At 38.8% G+C, this 15,749-nt stretch overlaps 1 protein-coding gene across 6 annotated transcripts in view; it reads left to right on the top strand.

The window, feature by feature from the left end:
• Positions 1-15,749, top strand: part of wnk3 (WNK lysine deficient protein kinase 3) — a 53,944-nt gene that overhangs the window by 16,854 nt on the left and 21,341 nt on the right. For all 6 annotated transcript variants that reach the window (XM_031890373.1, XM_031890369.1, XM_031890372.1 and 3 more), the window contains exons 3-9: positions 9,217-9,389; positions 11,663-11,883; positions 13,152-13,309; positions 13,529-13,617; positions 14,276-14,495; positions 14,589-14,883; positions 15,085-15,299. In XM_031890373.1, the coding sequence (XP_031746233.1) occupies positions 9,217-9,389; positions 11,663-11,883; positions 13,152-13,309; positions 13,529-13,617; positions 14,276-14,495; positions 14,589-14,883; positions 15,085-15,299 (1,371 nt within the window). The remainder of the gene's footprint in view (positions 1-9,216; positions 9,390-11,662; positions 11,884-13,151; positions 13,310-13,528; positions 13,618-14,275; positions 14,496-14,588; positions 14,884-15,084; positions 15,300-15,749) is intronic.

Genomic DNA, 15,749 nt, shown 5'->3' with positions numbered 1-15,749 from the left:
GACAGGTAAGAAGCTTTTATTTGCACTACTACACACACTTACACACATTTACATGCATTTACACACACATACAGCACACAATTTAGCACAGTTTTTTTTTTTTTTTCATTTGCACACTTATACACTCACAAACACTTATTCATTTTACCCCTTTGTCTTTAGTTTTTCAATAAGTCGGAGTCGGTTCATTTTCTGCCGACTCCGACTCCAGGTACCCAAAATTGCCTCCGACTCCACAGCCCTGCTTTAGAACTATATAGTACCTGTGTATAGTGCCTGTGGGAGTGGGATGAAATCTGCAGGAAAAGTTGAATGTTGGTTCTCAGGTAAAGTTTACAGTCTGCAGATTCTTCTTTTCAGTCTTCATTTTTGCACTGCCTTCAGTTTGTAAGAGCCCTGTCTGCATCTGTGCTTTGATTGGTCAATTTTACTGTCTGTCAAGAAAGATGTGCTCTGACTGGAAAATCCACAAGAAGAAAGATCCAATCAGAGCACAGCAGAACCAGAGTGCAGGAACAGAAGATTTCCAGAACAGTGCAGAAACTGAGTGAGGGTATTTTTTTTTTTTTTTTTTTTAATGTGCCAAGCAGGTTTGCCTGGCGTTCAAATTCAGAGTGTTTTATTTGGTTACTTTATGACCTGTAGGAGATAAGATACTATAGACTGGAAGCTTTGAAGTGATGTTTCAAAAAATTCACAAATTTTGATAAAAATCAATATTATTTATATTAATATATTTATGAAAGCATAGCAACTTGGTAGTTTGGAGTAGACAGATGGTCCTACCTATTCTGGATTCCCCAGAATCTGTTCTTTCCAAAAATGTACAATTTTCTGGGATAAACCTTCTGTTAGTGGAATTTTTGGCCTTCTGGAGCAGTGCTTTGGAAAGTTGGTAGTGTACTGCTGGGAGTTTTTGACCTATACAAGTGAGAAATCTCCATAAAGCTATATATATTTGTTATTGGTGTGTTTAGGAGACATGGGACTTTCCAAATCAGTTGTATTTTCATGCATTTTATTTTTTTTTTTTTTTAATTTTTCAGACATTTTAGACATCTAGTTAAAGAACTGGAATTACACAAAAATCCTACCATGTTTTGAAAGCTTAGCTTGTCCGGAAAAAAACAATATATTTTTTTCCTGGGTAAACTAAAAGTCCCCCCAAGGAAAGGCCCTTAAATTGAAACAGTGCAAAATGTTCAAAGACTCTCTGGCAATGCAAGTTCCGCTTTGACCAACATGGCTGGCAGTAAAAGGGTTAAGGCATCTCTAACTGTGGAAAATATAGTACCTGTCGTAGCTTGTCCTAAATCACCTCTAATTTACATCCCTCTAGCTCTACTTATCCCTGTCATACATAGAGCTGCGTCCCCTTGCCCTTCTGTATTATTGGCTTAATTGAGTTTATGGTCACCAGTGTTTGATTTAGCTCTACTTTGTTCATGATGGACAAAATACTGGCATTTAATAAATAACAGATGATAATTATTTCACATTTTTACATTATCATTTATTTCTGTTTGTGCTAATGTGCACCTGCGGTTTATTTGAATAAGATTTTCTTTAAAACAATGCCTTTTGTTGTTGCCTTTATCTATTTGCTTAATTATTTCAACGTGCTTAATTTAGAGAGACAGACCAAACATTACCAAATATAATAGAAATGTTAATTTTTTTTGCACAGCAAGCAATGATAAATTACCATAATTATTTACAGACCCCAAAATTTACCTTGTGCACACTATTTTCAGGCTTACATTTACCTAATTCATAAACAAAAGGGCAGTTTTGTGTGTGGTAACAGGCAAAAACGAAGGATGACCCCTGCAAACCATATATTTTTGGATAGTACACATTCGGACACATCCAACTTGGGTAAAGATGCTTTTCTACACCAATCTGCAAAGCTTTCCTAAAGTTAGCATTTTTTTGACATTTCTGAAAGTCACTTAAAAATGTTGCAATTTGCCACATTTGCATATTAATTTTTTCACTTGCCAACTCAGTGCCGTAACACCCCCTAACTGTACACAGAGACCATCAGAAAACTATATATTTTTGAAAATTGCACATTCTGACAAATCTGAAGACATCTTTCTATACCAAACTACCAAATGGCAAAGCTACGCTAAAAGAAATGCAACAAACAACAATGCAAATACAAAACTGCAATAAAATCACAAAAATCAAATACAATTAGGCAAATCAATGAAATAACACAATTATTGTACAGCGTGGTAAGTGGTCAGAATACCTGATCCAATGGTTACCCTGTGAAATAAATTTTTTTTAGGGTAAAGCAAAAGACCAAATGATAAAATAAACTTAAAAAAAATAAAATAAAAGTATATGTGTATGGAAGTGTGTAAATATGTGCAAAAGTGTGTAAAAGAAAAAAGCAAAGCAAAAAAACAAACTTTTTTAAAAATGTGTATTGTGCATGTGTGTAACTACATGAATGTGTGTTTTTAAAAAAGGCCACTTACCTTTTTAGTGAGCAGGAGTGTCCTTTCCAATAATGAGTCCCAGGATCGCAGGCAGGAAGTGCGTGGGCGGGCTCAGGGGGGCTGCAGGAGGAAGCGGATTGTGTCTGCTTTTAGAAGTCGGGCCCTGCGACAATCTGTCACAGGACCGACTTGCCAGCCCCCTTGGCTCCATTGTCTAGGGGGTTGAGGGCACAGTGCAGAGAGAAGCTTGAACTGCAAAGCAAGTATATGATATGTCACATACTTTATCTGCTTGGCATATAAAGCCTTTTCTGCAAAGCACATATCACGTATGTATGTATACCTTTATTTAAAAAGCTCTACTTATGTACGCAGCACTGTACAGTAGAATAGATTAATACAATCAGGTTTACTACAATAATAGATAAATACAAATAATACAAACAATAAATACAAATGAATACAAGGTACAGTTGCAGTAAGTTGAGTCAAAGAGACAAGAGGGTGGAGGTCCCTGCCCCGTAGAGCTTACAGTCTAGATTAGAGGATAACAGACACAAATAGGCAAAAATAAATGCTGTGGGTTAGAGTGGGTGACACTCTTGGAGGAGAATTCTGGCAGCAGTATTTAATACTGGTTGTAGGGGGGAGAGATGGGAGTTAGGGAGGCCAGTTAGTAGTACAGTATAGGCATAGGATTAGCGCATGCATGAGCAGCCTAGCTGTTGCAGTAGAAAGTAAGGGACGGATTTTGGCAATATTGCATAAGAAAATGTGATGGATTTTGACAGTGGTGTTAATGTGCTTTGCAGGAAAAGTGTTAAATACAATGCTGTTTTCTGTTACTCGCAAGGCTTCTGTCAGACATGCCCATGCATCTATGGGCATAGCATTGGCCTGGGTGCCAACACACAGAACTCTCGCTGTGATGTTGCTGCACCGATGAGCTTAACATTGGCCTGGGTGCCAACACACAGAATTCTTGCTGTGATGTTGCTGCATCTGTGGGCATAGCATTGGCCTGGGTGCCAACACACAGAACTCTGTGATGTTGCTGCACCTATCGGCATAGCATTGGCCTGGGTGCCTACACACAGAATTCTTGCTGTGATGTTGCTGCATCTGTGGGCATAGCATTAGCCTGGGTGCCAACACACAGAATTCTCGCTGTGATGTTGCTGCATCTGTGGGCATAGCATTGGCCTGGGTGCCAACACACAGAAATCTGCATACAAATAGACACATCTGCCTTCTGTGGCAGTGTAAAGCTGTCTGATAAAAGCTGCTGAGTTGTCTACCCTATCAATGTCTGATAGTCTCCTGTTAAGATTCAGTCAGTGGTCTGGTAGTCAGAGGATGATAATAATGTATGCCCAGCATTATACTTATGGTTAAAGACCTCAAAAGGTAAAATGTGCTAAAATATATTTGCGCAAGTCAAGGCCATTTTTTAAGTAGACAGTAAGGAAAGTCAACCCTTGGCTCTTGATGGAAATCTGTTGGCATATTTTTTTATATGAATTTTTATTCTACATAATCAATGAATGATTTTTTTTTATATGAATGTTTATTATATGTATTATATAATTATTATATGTTATATATTATAAATCTGGTTAACATTGATCTTTCTCTTTATGTTTAGATATTCTTTATCCAGACCCCCAGCCCTTGAGAGCATTCTGTGCAGTATGGCTAATTGACCTGTTTATTAACCAGTCCCAAAGACCCAGGCTTAATTGACCGTTGTGTTTGCGTTATCTCTGGAAGTCCGACTTGTAGGGCTGGGCGATAAACCGTTTAATACCGAATACCGGTGTTTTTTTTGAAAACTATATTCATTTTTCAGATACCGCAATACCGGGGTGTCAGGGTACTCACCCGTGCGGCCCGGTCTCGCGCACCTCCTTGCGTGCGCACGCGCGTCCCGTTGTCCGCGGGTCGTTGTGCACGCGCGTCCAGGTGCGCGTGCGTCAAAGCGCACGTACATGTCAAAGCGTGCACGTCCATGACGCGCTGACGGCGCCGGTTCTGCGCATGTGTGGGGGATATTTAAAGTTATCAAACGCCTCCTCCTGTGCTATGTTGTCTGCGGCCTTGCCTGGGAAACTAAGCCTGCCTGATTTACCTTACGACTTTCTGTTGCCGATCCTTTGCTTGCCTGACTCTGATTTTCAATACTGCAGTAATTATTCTCTAATTTATTAGGAAATGGGGTTAACACCTAATCATGCATGGAAAAAAAAATACCGTCAAATACCGTGACACCGATATAATTTTGAAAAATACCGTGATATAAATTTTTGGTCATACCGCCCAGCTCTACCGGCTTGTGCAAAGGGGATTACTTGCTCCTAGTTCAGATCTCTGTAGTTGCGTAACAGGGAATACCCTAATCTGCTCCTTTGTCATATGTTTATACACTGCATATATTCCCCTATGCCGCATCTTATATTGGAAAGAAGTAGTTAAGTGAGCGGATCTTCTCCTGATATCCCCACCTACAGGTGGGCGATATCGGAAAAATGTAGGCTAATTCAATATTCTAACGGCGGCAATGGCACTCTCGGTTTGGGGACCGCATCAACGAGCCGGTGCGGTCCCCAATCCGACAATCTTTTAACCTGCCCAATCGATATCTGGCCGATTTCAGGCCAGAAATCGGTCGGGTATGGCCGTCATTTCTGCCCCTACACGGGGCCGATAAGCTGCCGAATCAGTCCAAGGGACCGATATCGGCAGCTACAATTGGCCCGTGTATGGCCACCTTAAGTCCCTAGCAACATCTTATCCATTCATTTTCCCATACCACAGAGGCTGGGTTTATTCACAGGCTAGAGCGTGGTTTATAATCTTTAATGGATCATTCTGCTTTATATAAACGATAATGTGCCACGCATTGCAATATGCTTTGTCTAGATTCACATTCTAATTTTTTTTTTTTTTTTTTTTTTAAAGACAAATGCACAGATTTACCAAAATGTCACAAGGCTTAAAGTTACTTTGGCTGCTGACTGGACCATATTGCATTATTAAGCTGACTTTACCTGTCTTTGCACCATTGTCATCTGTATACTTTGTGAATCTATAGCCACAGTGAGGGATTTCACGGTTACAGCTTCAGAAGGTTAGGTAGTAGGAGTGAGTGGGCAATTAGCTATGGTTGCTTGCCTCAGAAGAGGAAATCCTTCATTTTCTTTCCACCATCAATAAAAGCAACACCACTTATGGCCATAAGTAGTCTGGACAGCTACTGTTTTTTAAGAATTTTCTCTTAGCAGACGCAAATGATATAATAACTCCCATTTAAGTTTATAAATGCGTGTATGCAGAAAGGAATGTCCTTTATAAAGTAAAAGGTGTTCCCCTTGACTGGACAATACATATTGAAGGAACTACTTTTACTTTATAAAGGACATTCCTTTCTGGAACAATACTCTTTACAAACAGGGCAGCCTTCAACTTGTGTTCCCCTTGACTGGACAATACATATTGAAGGAACTAAAGTTGAAGGCTGCCCTGTTTGTAAAGAGTATTGCTCCACAAGCTAACTATACAGTGGAAGATACGGCGAATTGTGCTTGTGACGTTACCATTTTAGGCCCACACCTAGGCCAGTGCGCTAAATATGGTAAAAATCAAATCGGTATAGAAATGGAACTAGGAATTTGTATACATGAATGTATTATAGTCCTTTTAAGAGCGTATTATTTTATATATTATTAATCACCTACGTGAAGGTTAGTTTTATCTTTCTGCCCTTTTAATAACACTGACATCAAACTCATTTTTACCAGTCCGGTGGTAAAATAACAGTGTCAGGCTTACATACATCTTGGCTCCTGTCCTTTTTCAAACAGTTAAACTCAAAATATTAAGTGTGCTGGTTTCTGTTGGAATATATGCTGTATCTGTAGTGGAGTGAGGACTGAACATTTTTGGAATCTGCTAAATCGACAAAAAAATTTGGCCAAATGTCGTGCTAAAGGAAACTTCAGGCGAAGATTTATCACGGGCGGTAATCTGCCCACTTGCCACTGCCCTATGGGTGAAGACACACAGAACTACTAGTAGCAGCTACTTGTCACAGCTACTACAACAGACAGTGCTGATCATTTACTGATAACTGTTTCTATGTGTGTTTTAGAAGAGGCAATTTTCAGTGTTGTCTACAGCAAGGTATTTTCTGGAGTTTAGTAGCCATGGAAAAGTAGCTGCTACTAGTAGCTCATAATGACTTCACCCTAAGGGCAGTGGCAGAAGGGGAGATTAGTCGCCCCGTGACAAATCTTCGTTGCTGTGGGCGACTAATCTCCCTGCAATACCATCCCACCGGCAAGAATGTAAATCTCCGGAGGCATTGTATACGCGTCGCTACAATTTGCCGAAGTTTCCTCTCAAGGCAGACTAATCTCCTCGTCTGCCACTGACCTTAGGGTGAAGTCACTATGAGCTACTAGTAGCACCATCATAGGCTAATGTACAAGTCGCCGCAACTAGTAGTGCAACGATTTGCGGTGAACTAATTAATCACTGCGACTTTTTAAAAAGTAGCGGTGACTAATCGTCCCGACTGTCTTTGCCCCAAGGCCAGTGGCACACAGGGAGATAAGTCGCCTGCAATAAATCTTCCCTACCATGGTCGACTTATCTCCCTTATATGCTATCCCACCAGCAAAAATGTAAATCGCTGGTGGGATGGCATACGCATCGCTTCAATTTCCAAATTTCCTTGCGAGGCAACTTCGGGCAACCAAAGAGATGCATATGCCATCCCACCTGCGATTTACATTCTTGCCGGTGGGGTGGCATATAGGGGAGATTAGCCGCCCGCGGTAGTAAAGATTTATCTAATCTAATCTCCTCATGTGCCACTGCCCTAAGGGTGAAGACACATGGGGCTACTAGTAGCAGCTACTTGTTACGGCTACAAAAATAGACAATGCTGAGCTGATCATTTACTGACAATTGTCTCTGTGTGTTTTAGCAGAGGCAATTGATTGCCTACGGCAAGGTATTTTCTGGCTTTTAGTAGCTGTGACAAGTAGCTGCTACTAAGTAGCTCCGTGTGTCTTCACATGTATTTGTCTTTGGAGGCTGTAGGTTCCACAAATCACCCTGCTCAGCAGTTTTGTGTTGGCTAACACTGCATATTCATGAATGCCGTTAGAAGTTATTTATTAGCTTGGTTACTACTTTATGGGCGTTAATTGCTTCTGTATTCAGTAGTTCAAAAAGATAGAATGATATTATTTACTGGTTCAGCTGATTAGGCCCGAAAGCAAAATTGTAATTATGTTTTTATTGCTGGGCTGTGGGTTGCTAAAGTTAGCATTTAACTCATTCCCAAATGAATCCATTCACATTTGTACGATAAGTCAGTCTAAGGCTCTTAAACACATCCGTATCTTTATTGTATATTAGGAATAGCCTTCTGCCTGGTAATAGAAACCAGATTGTTCCACAGTATCCACTGTGGGTAGCTGCAAAATGATGTCTCAGGTGTCTGTAGCATGGTAAAGACTACCATACTACAGACACCTGCGACATCATTTTGCAGCTAATTTTTATGGAAAAATTAAGAGAATGTAAAATTTTTTTTTTAATTTCCTCTCCCCACTGCTCCTTATGTGAGTTTGAATGGAAGTGCAAATGCGCATGCACGCTGAAGGGGGTGGTGTTGTCGCAGGGGAAGGGGGGGTGGTTGTGAATGGGGGCGGCCCAGCTCCCCAACAGCAAATCCAAAATTTTCTGTTCTGCCTGTCATTGATATGCCACTTGTTCATACAGCCACTAATCGTTCCCATAAAAAAGTGCCATAGCAATGATAGGCCATACGAACTGGCTGAGCAACGCATGCTCTGGAGCGGGGGTCCCCAACCTTTTTAATCCTTGAGCAATATTTAAATATAGAAAAAAGTTGGGGAGCAACACAAGCATGGAAAAAGTTCCTGGGTTGTAATTGGTTTTTTTGTAGCCACTATATTGAGAGGCAGATTACAGGAGGATCTGGTAGTACCCATGGTCTTTATGCCTCCAAGCCAGAAACCTACATTGAGGCACTGGGAGCAACATCAAAGGGGGGTGGTGAGCAACATGTTGCTTCTGAGCCACTTTGGAGCATTACCTACAACTTAGTAAGACCAGTAGTACAATGATGCTTGCAGATATGAAAAACCAAAAGAGTTTCAATACACAAACAGCATGTGAGAATCCAATTTCTGGAAAATACTATTAATAAATCAGTGTTTGTTATTTAACTTAATGAAAAAAATAAATTGGGGGGGGGGGGGATTGGTTTTATTTACTGAGTTTAAAGGAGCAAAGGTAAACCATGTTTTTAAATGGCAGTTAAAGGGTGTAGTCAGGTAGGAAGAATGATATAATGGAGCATTTTATGCTGTCAGCAGATTAGGGTAATGGCATACTGATAGATTTGTTGCCTGTGGTTAAATCTGGGCTCTTGTTAACAAATCTCCCCTGAACGCTTTCTCACCGGTGATAAAGTGAATTGCCAAGAGTTCCTCACAAGGCAACTGCAGGCAATGTTGGAAAAATGAAGCACCATGTATGTTTTTTCACCAGTGATTCACTTTATTGCTGGTGGGAAAGCATTTTGGGAAGATTAGTGGTAGCCCGCAGTAGCAAAGATTTATATAAGCATTGTGATCAATATAGATGATACTGTTTGTGCAAAAAATAGTTAACAACACTTTTTATAACTATATATATATATATATATATCTTTTTATTTTTTTATTAACAGGACAGGAAGTTAACCAAAGCAGAGCAGCAACGATTTAAAGAAGAGGCCGAGATGTTAAAGGGCCTTCAGCACCCAAATATTGTGCGGTTTTATGATTCCTGGGAGTCTTCGCTGAAGGGAAAAAAATGTATAGTTTTGGTCACAGAACTTATGACATCTGGCACTTTGAAAACGTAATAATCTTACTGAACAGCTCTTTACATGAATGCTGTTTTATTTGAGGTGGAAAGAATTATGCTTATCCTAGGGGCACATTTACTAATCCACGAACGTCCGAAAAGCGTCTGAATGCGTTTTTTTCGTAATGATCGGTATTTTGCGACTTTTTCGAGCGCTCAATAAGAAAAAGTCGCGACAATTAACGAAAGTCATAATGCAATGAAAAAGTCGCGACAATTCACAGAATTTGTAACGGCTATGAAAAAGTCGCGACAATTTGCGCAACTCGTAACGGCTATGAAAAAGTCGCAAAATGTTCATTTTCCAATCCGAATTTTTCCCATTCGGATTTGTGGATTAGTAAATCAGCCCCCTAGAGTATGGGGGTTCCCATTCTCTGAATTATTGCAAATATGAAGTAAATAAATCCCCCTCCTACAATAAGCTGTGGCCTCTTGCTTTCCTTTTAAGGGCCGTGCGACTAATCTCCCCGCAATGCCATCCCATTGGCTAGAATGTAAATTGCCGGTGGGATGGCATACGTGGCACCGCGATTTGCCGAAGTTGACAAAGTTTCCTCTCAAGGCAAATTGCTGGAAAATTTGTTGCAGCACGACTAATCTCCCCATGTGTCACTGCCCTAATTCAGAGAATAAACGCATGATTAACCCTGCTCTTGATCTTTTTGATCTTTAAACAACTGTAGTTAAACATCATTTCCATTATAAAAATGTACAGTACTTTCCATATTTCCGCTTTTTCAGGAAGCTACTCCTAGCCTGTTAATGTAATCACAGCCAAGCATTGCTCTGAGAGATCCTACTGTTAAAAGTACAGGAACACTATTCCCATCAAGGCATGGCTTCCTTTTTAATAATGATTTATTACTGTTACACAGTATTAGTTTACATAAAAGCAACATGCATTCATTTTTAAAGTCTTTCAAAATTGGACTTGCATTAGCCCAGTACATCAGCAGTTTTAAAAGTTCATTTAATTTACCCTTTAAAAGGACATGTCAACCCCATAAGTATTTTTTTGCCTAATAAAAGAAAACCTAATTCTAAGCTACTTTTCAATATAAATTTATTACAAATTTTTATTGCTTTAAAAGTTATTTGCAAATGTAATGACTATTTAAAAGCAGCATTTGGTGAACTCCTGGTTGTTACTTTTTAAACAATGGTGCAAAAGTCAGTCTCTTCCAGCGAAACGGGTCTCTCAGTCTGCTGGTTTATGTTACATTGTTGAGTCTGAGCCACCACCAGAGAATTGAAAAGGACTTGCAAACACTGCTTTTAATAGCAATTATATATACAAATAACTCAAAAACCATTACAAATTTGTTTATTGCAATGTTGCTTAGAATTTTGTTTTCTTAACCAAAAAAGTATATTTTTGGTTGACTTGACTTAAATTTCTTTCTATAAAAGGAAATATAGCTTTTTCTGAGAAATTGTGTTTTCTGCTGTAATAAGCAGTAATTGCATAGTTGACATTAATATTAATATCCATAGGTTTTTCTATCTTGCTAATAGGACAACCATCTCTTTTTTAGAAACTCTGTAATGTTTCTGCTAATACAGCTGATTTACAGAGAGAATACAGCAACTTCATATCTGATTTCTTCTATTCACAGGAGATACCCCTGTATTCCTAGGAAGGATTTACTGGCAAAAAGGACATTAGAAAGCTTATTGTATTGTTCTCATATATACATATCCACCCTTAACCAAACCAACTGAACCTGTAATCAGTATTTCAAGTTTTTCTTTATAGTTACCTGGATTTTTTTTATGATGAAGCAAACTCATCATAAACTATATACATACAGTATATAATATATACACATACAAAATAAATATATACACATATAAAAGTCCAGTCCTTAAGAAGGATATTAATGAGCTGGAGAGTAGAGAAACATGCAACTAAACTTGTAAAGGGGATGGAAGATTTGAAAAAAAAAAAAGCACAATATCCAAGACACTTGTGATACTACAGTTTCTAATTAGTTTAGATAATGGTATACATACTTTGTACATGTGTGTGTACAGATAGATCTGTAGGAGTGTATGTTGTGTGTGTGTGTAATATATATATATAATATATATATATATATATTTGCGCACTGGGGTTTGTTTGCTGGGGGTTGAACTTAATGGTCTTTTTTCAACCCAACTTTTTAACTTTTTACCACATTTTTACTGAGAATTTACCTAAAGTATAACCAATAATTGATCCTTCAAGCATCATGTTGGGAATAAAAAACATCTCTTTTTTTCAGTTATTTGAAAAGATTTAAGGTAATGAAGCCAAAGGTGTTACGGAGCTGGTGCCGGCAGATCTTGAAGGGACTTCAGTTCCTGCACACCAGGACACCTCCTATAATCCATCGTGATCTGAAATGCGACAACATTTTCATCACTGGTCCCACAGGCTCAGTGAAGATTGGGGACCTTGGTCTGGCCACCCTGATGCGTACATCATTTGCAAAGAGTGTAATTGGTGAGGCCCAGAAAAAGCCTTTGTGGATCAGCTTTCTCCAGCAATTACCTATTTTAGAAATTTTGCTGATGCCAGGAAAAATATTATAGCATTTTGCTTATGAAGCTATTTTTAAGTGCAGTTAAATGGGAATTAAATGATGGCTGTCTTTTTTTACTTAAAATAACAATAATCACATTGTAAATTCTTTCTAGCCTGAAATGTAATTAAAAAGAGAATAAATAAACATTTAAGGTAATAACACTGCATTTTTGCATGTTCATGGGCAGTGGACAAAGCATTTAGAAATGCCCCCATTCACTTTGTGGCAGTTCAATTCAAGTCATTTAATTATCAAACCAAAATGAAACAATTGGTCTTACCAAATATTAAAAACAGAAGAAAAAAAGAAGGCTAATTTGGTGCATTTAGGCAATGTGTACTCAGAATTAAATAGGCTGTTTCAAACATTTGTTCCATGCCCATGAAGCTTCAAAATGCCTGGGCCAAAACACAATTGAAGTCGCCCCATTTGTCATTGCTCTAAGTCTTAAGGAGTCTTGCCTCATCCTACTACTATAAGTAGTGGGATACCAGGTGCATGCTGGGGATGCATGTATTTATTCCAGGATTTTAGGCTCTTCTGAGCCATGTTTACAAACATGTACATGGACAAAACTTAGTGTCTGGTCATGTTGGCAAATGATTAGATATTTGCACAGTTTGGCCACTGGAGTTGTTGGCTGAAACTGGTCTGATCCATTAATACAGTAATGCAGAGCTATCATTAACAGACCCATAGTGTCTTCAGCTGATTTTCTCACAGCCCAATTAATGTCTGAATGAGCCCCAATCAGTTATTGTAAAGAGAGTAATTTGGGTCCTTTCCTGGGCCGTTATGCTCCTGACTTTTAGCAGCTAGTGTATAATAGTTTCTGGTGCTAAGGGTATATAATAGAAGAGAACATAACCTGGGTTGAATGGAGTTAATGAAGATAAGTTTACTTAGAGCAATGAATGATAGCTGCCAGTTTATTCTGCTTTGCCATAGTCTTATTTGTCTAATTATGTTTAGATTGGTATCATGTGTTCACTTCAAATGCCAAATGCCACGATTTTTTTAAATATTTATTTTGAAAAACTTTACAATTTTTTTAATGATGTATTGCTGTTCTGCATGGTTTATTGAACAGTCAAAGTAATCTAGCAGCTTCTCTTGTCTTTCCTTTTGAAGCCACTGTCTTTCTGCCGGTTAGAAAGCAATAAAAGCTATGGTACTGTTTCTGTAGGAACACCAGAATTCATGGCCCCAGAAATGTATGAAGAGCATTACGACGAGTCAGTGGATGTCTATGCATTTGGCATGTGCATGCTGGAAATGGCTACATCAGAATACCCATACTCAGAATGCCAGAATGCAGCTCAGATCTACCGCAAAGTAACCAGCGTACGTCTGCTTTTTAACCTAAATTTGCTCTATACCTTAGACAGTCACTAACAATGTAGCAACACACGGGCTTTGCTATTACATTTTGCAAGGGAATGCACTCAATTTTCAGGCAGAATTTCAGTATTGCCATTATGTTTCTCTTTCTGCTCACTTTTTTTAAAATGACAGTTGGACTTGGTAATCAGTTTGGACTGACTATTTTTATTCTTTCCTTAGGGAATCAAACCTGCCAGCTTCAATAAGGTGTCTGATCCTGAGGTAAAGGAAATAATTGAAAGCTGCATCCGTCAGAACAAGGCTGAAAGGTGAGGCAGAGGGCTCTGCCAATTCACTCCATTCAGTTGTTTCTAATCTGTTTATGGGCATGTCTGTTTCAAAGGATAACTGGGAGTGACAAAGTTAGGGCTTAATGCAAGAAAAATGTATCTACCAAGAAAAAAAAGTCTTTAGTGAAGATTTTTTGACATCTCTCAAGTCAAAGTGTATGGTAGTTATTCAGTTCTGTTTGTGAACCTTCAGATCTTTCATAACAGTCCATGTTCTCTGTCTTTATTCTTAGTCTCAAGATAACCAGGTAATATACTTCTTAACACAAGTAGAATTTTTTGAGTACAGTACTGTCTTAAATCCCCTTAAGGGTGATGGCACGGTTAAATTTGGGCTATAGCAGGAAACAAATCTCCCCTGAATGCTTTTCCTTTGGAGGTAAAATTAATTGGCAGTGGCAAAACATACATACATTCTTTCTTGTGAAGAAAATTTGGGAGACTTCAAAACATCTTTAGTGGGAAAGCAGGGAAGACTTGTCACCCACGGTAGCCCGGATTTAACTGCAGGCAACACATCTCCCTATTTGCCATTACCCTTAACTTCACACTTGATGCATTGTTTTGTGGCACAAAGAAAGCTCTGATGTTTGGATAATAGTGTCTGATAATATATGTTCTGATTTGTTAATTGCAGGTTATCGATAAAAGAACTTCTAAATCATGCTTTCTTTGCTGAAGACACTGGCTTGCGAGTTGAACTTGCTGAAGAAGATCATTGTACAGATTCATCTCTGGCCTTGAGACTTTGGGTGGAGGATCCAAAAAAGCTAAAAGGAAAACATAAAGATAATGAAGCTATTGAGTTCAGTTTTAACTTAGACACGGACAACCCTGATGAAGTGGCATGTGAGATGGTAAGATCCCAGACCATTTGTCTGAATATATCCAGAAAAAAATGTTTGCCCACCATATTGAGGTGAAACTAGTCTATGTCCCTGCTGTTTTAGGTGAAATCTGGATTTTTTCATGAAAGTGACAGTAAGGCTGTGTCCAAATCTATACGAGACAGAGTGTGTCTTATCAAGAAAACAAGAGAGCGGAGGATACTGACGGGGTATTCTGAGGACCGGCGTGATTCGCAAAGCAGAATTGGAGGGGCAACACCTGCTCAGGTAGCAGTTCCCATTCCTGCAGTGTACCAACAACCAGCTGGACACGAGAGTGAAGAAACGGAGGTAGACCAGCATGTACGCCAGCAACTACTGCAACAGCAGCAGCTTCAGCAGTGCTCTACAGTCACAGGTGCATATGGTTAAGCTAAAGCTGAGTGATCTTACTTTTAGATATGGCCCCCCAACTGTACAAAATACTGACAAGAATTAATTAAAAGCAGAGCGTCTACATATAAAAGTGGTGCTTTCAGGTTACATTTTACTTTTTTATAGTAGACCATTGGTGTGTTTAATAGATTTTTTTTTCCCCCTTCATTTTTCATTTTTAAAGTGTGCTCAACAGTCCCTGCTGACAGTCATTCGGAAGCAGGGGCAGGATCTGTCATGCATTCGGATACTACAAGCCAGCACAGTGCAGTATATGCTATGAGCCATGAACAGCTGAGTTGCCAGCAAGTGTCTGGGGTGCCTCAGGTAGAAAGTAGTCATGTGGGGCAAGTCTACCAGTCCCAGCAAGTAGTGGGGCAGTATCAACAAACACAGCAGGTAAGTCACTATATATATAATATATATATAATATATATATTATATTATATTATATTTATTTATTATTCCATACTTGTATCCTTGCGTTTCGATCCACCAGGGATATAAATATATTTATATTTTAACATCAGAACATTTTCATAAAATCAACTGAAAATGGAACTGTTTTTAAATTTGCATGTTTGCATCCAATAAATCTTTTTCCCCAGTATAACTAATGTAATTTTTTTACAGTTTTGAGATATTAATGGTGTAATGCAGTGAGACAGGCAAAGTTTGCAGAGGGCCAGTAACCAATAGCAACCAGTTTGATCTTTGCTTTCAAAATAGCTCACCAGTTAATGCTACCTCCTAATTGGTTGCTGTTCAAATTCCAGTTTATTTTGTTGTATTTAATTAGTAGTTCACCTCAATTATTTTATGCACATTGTGACTTTTTTTTCCCTTAAT

This window comes from Xenopus tropicalis, chromosome 8, assembly GCF_000004195.4.
Source record: "Xenopus tropicalis strain Nigerian chromosome 8, UCB_Xtro_10.0, whole genome shotgun sequence".
NCBI classification, from domain to species: domain Eukaryota; kingdom Metazoa; phylum Chordata; class Amphibia; order Anura; family Pipidae; genus Xenopus; species Xenopus tropicalis.
The sequence above is the reverse complement of the archived record's forward strand: the minus strand, read 5'-3'. Positions and strand labels throughout refer to the sequence as shown.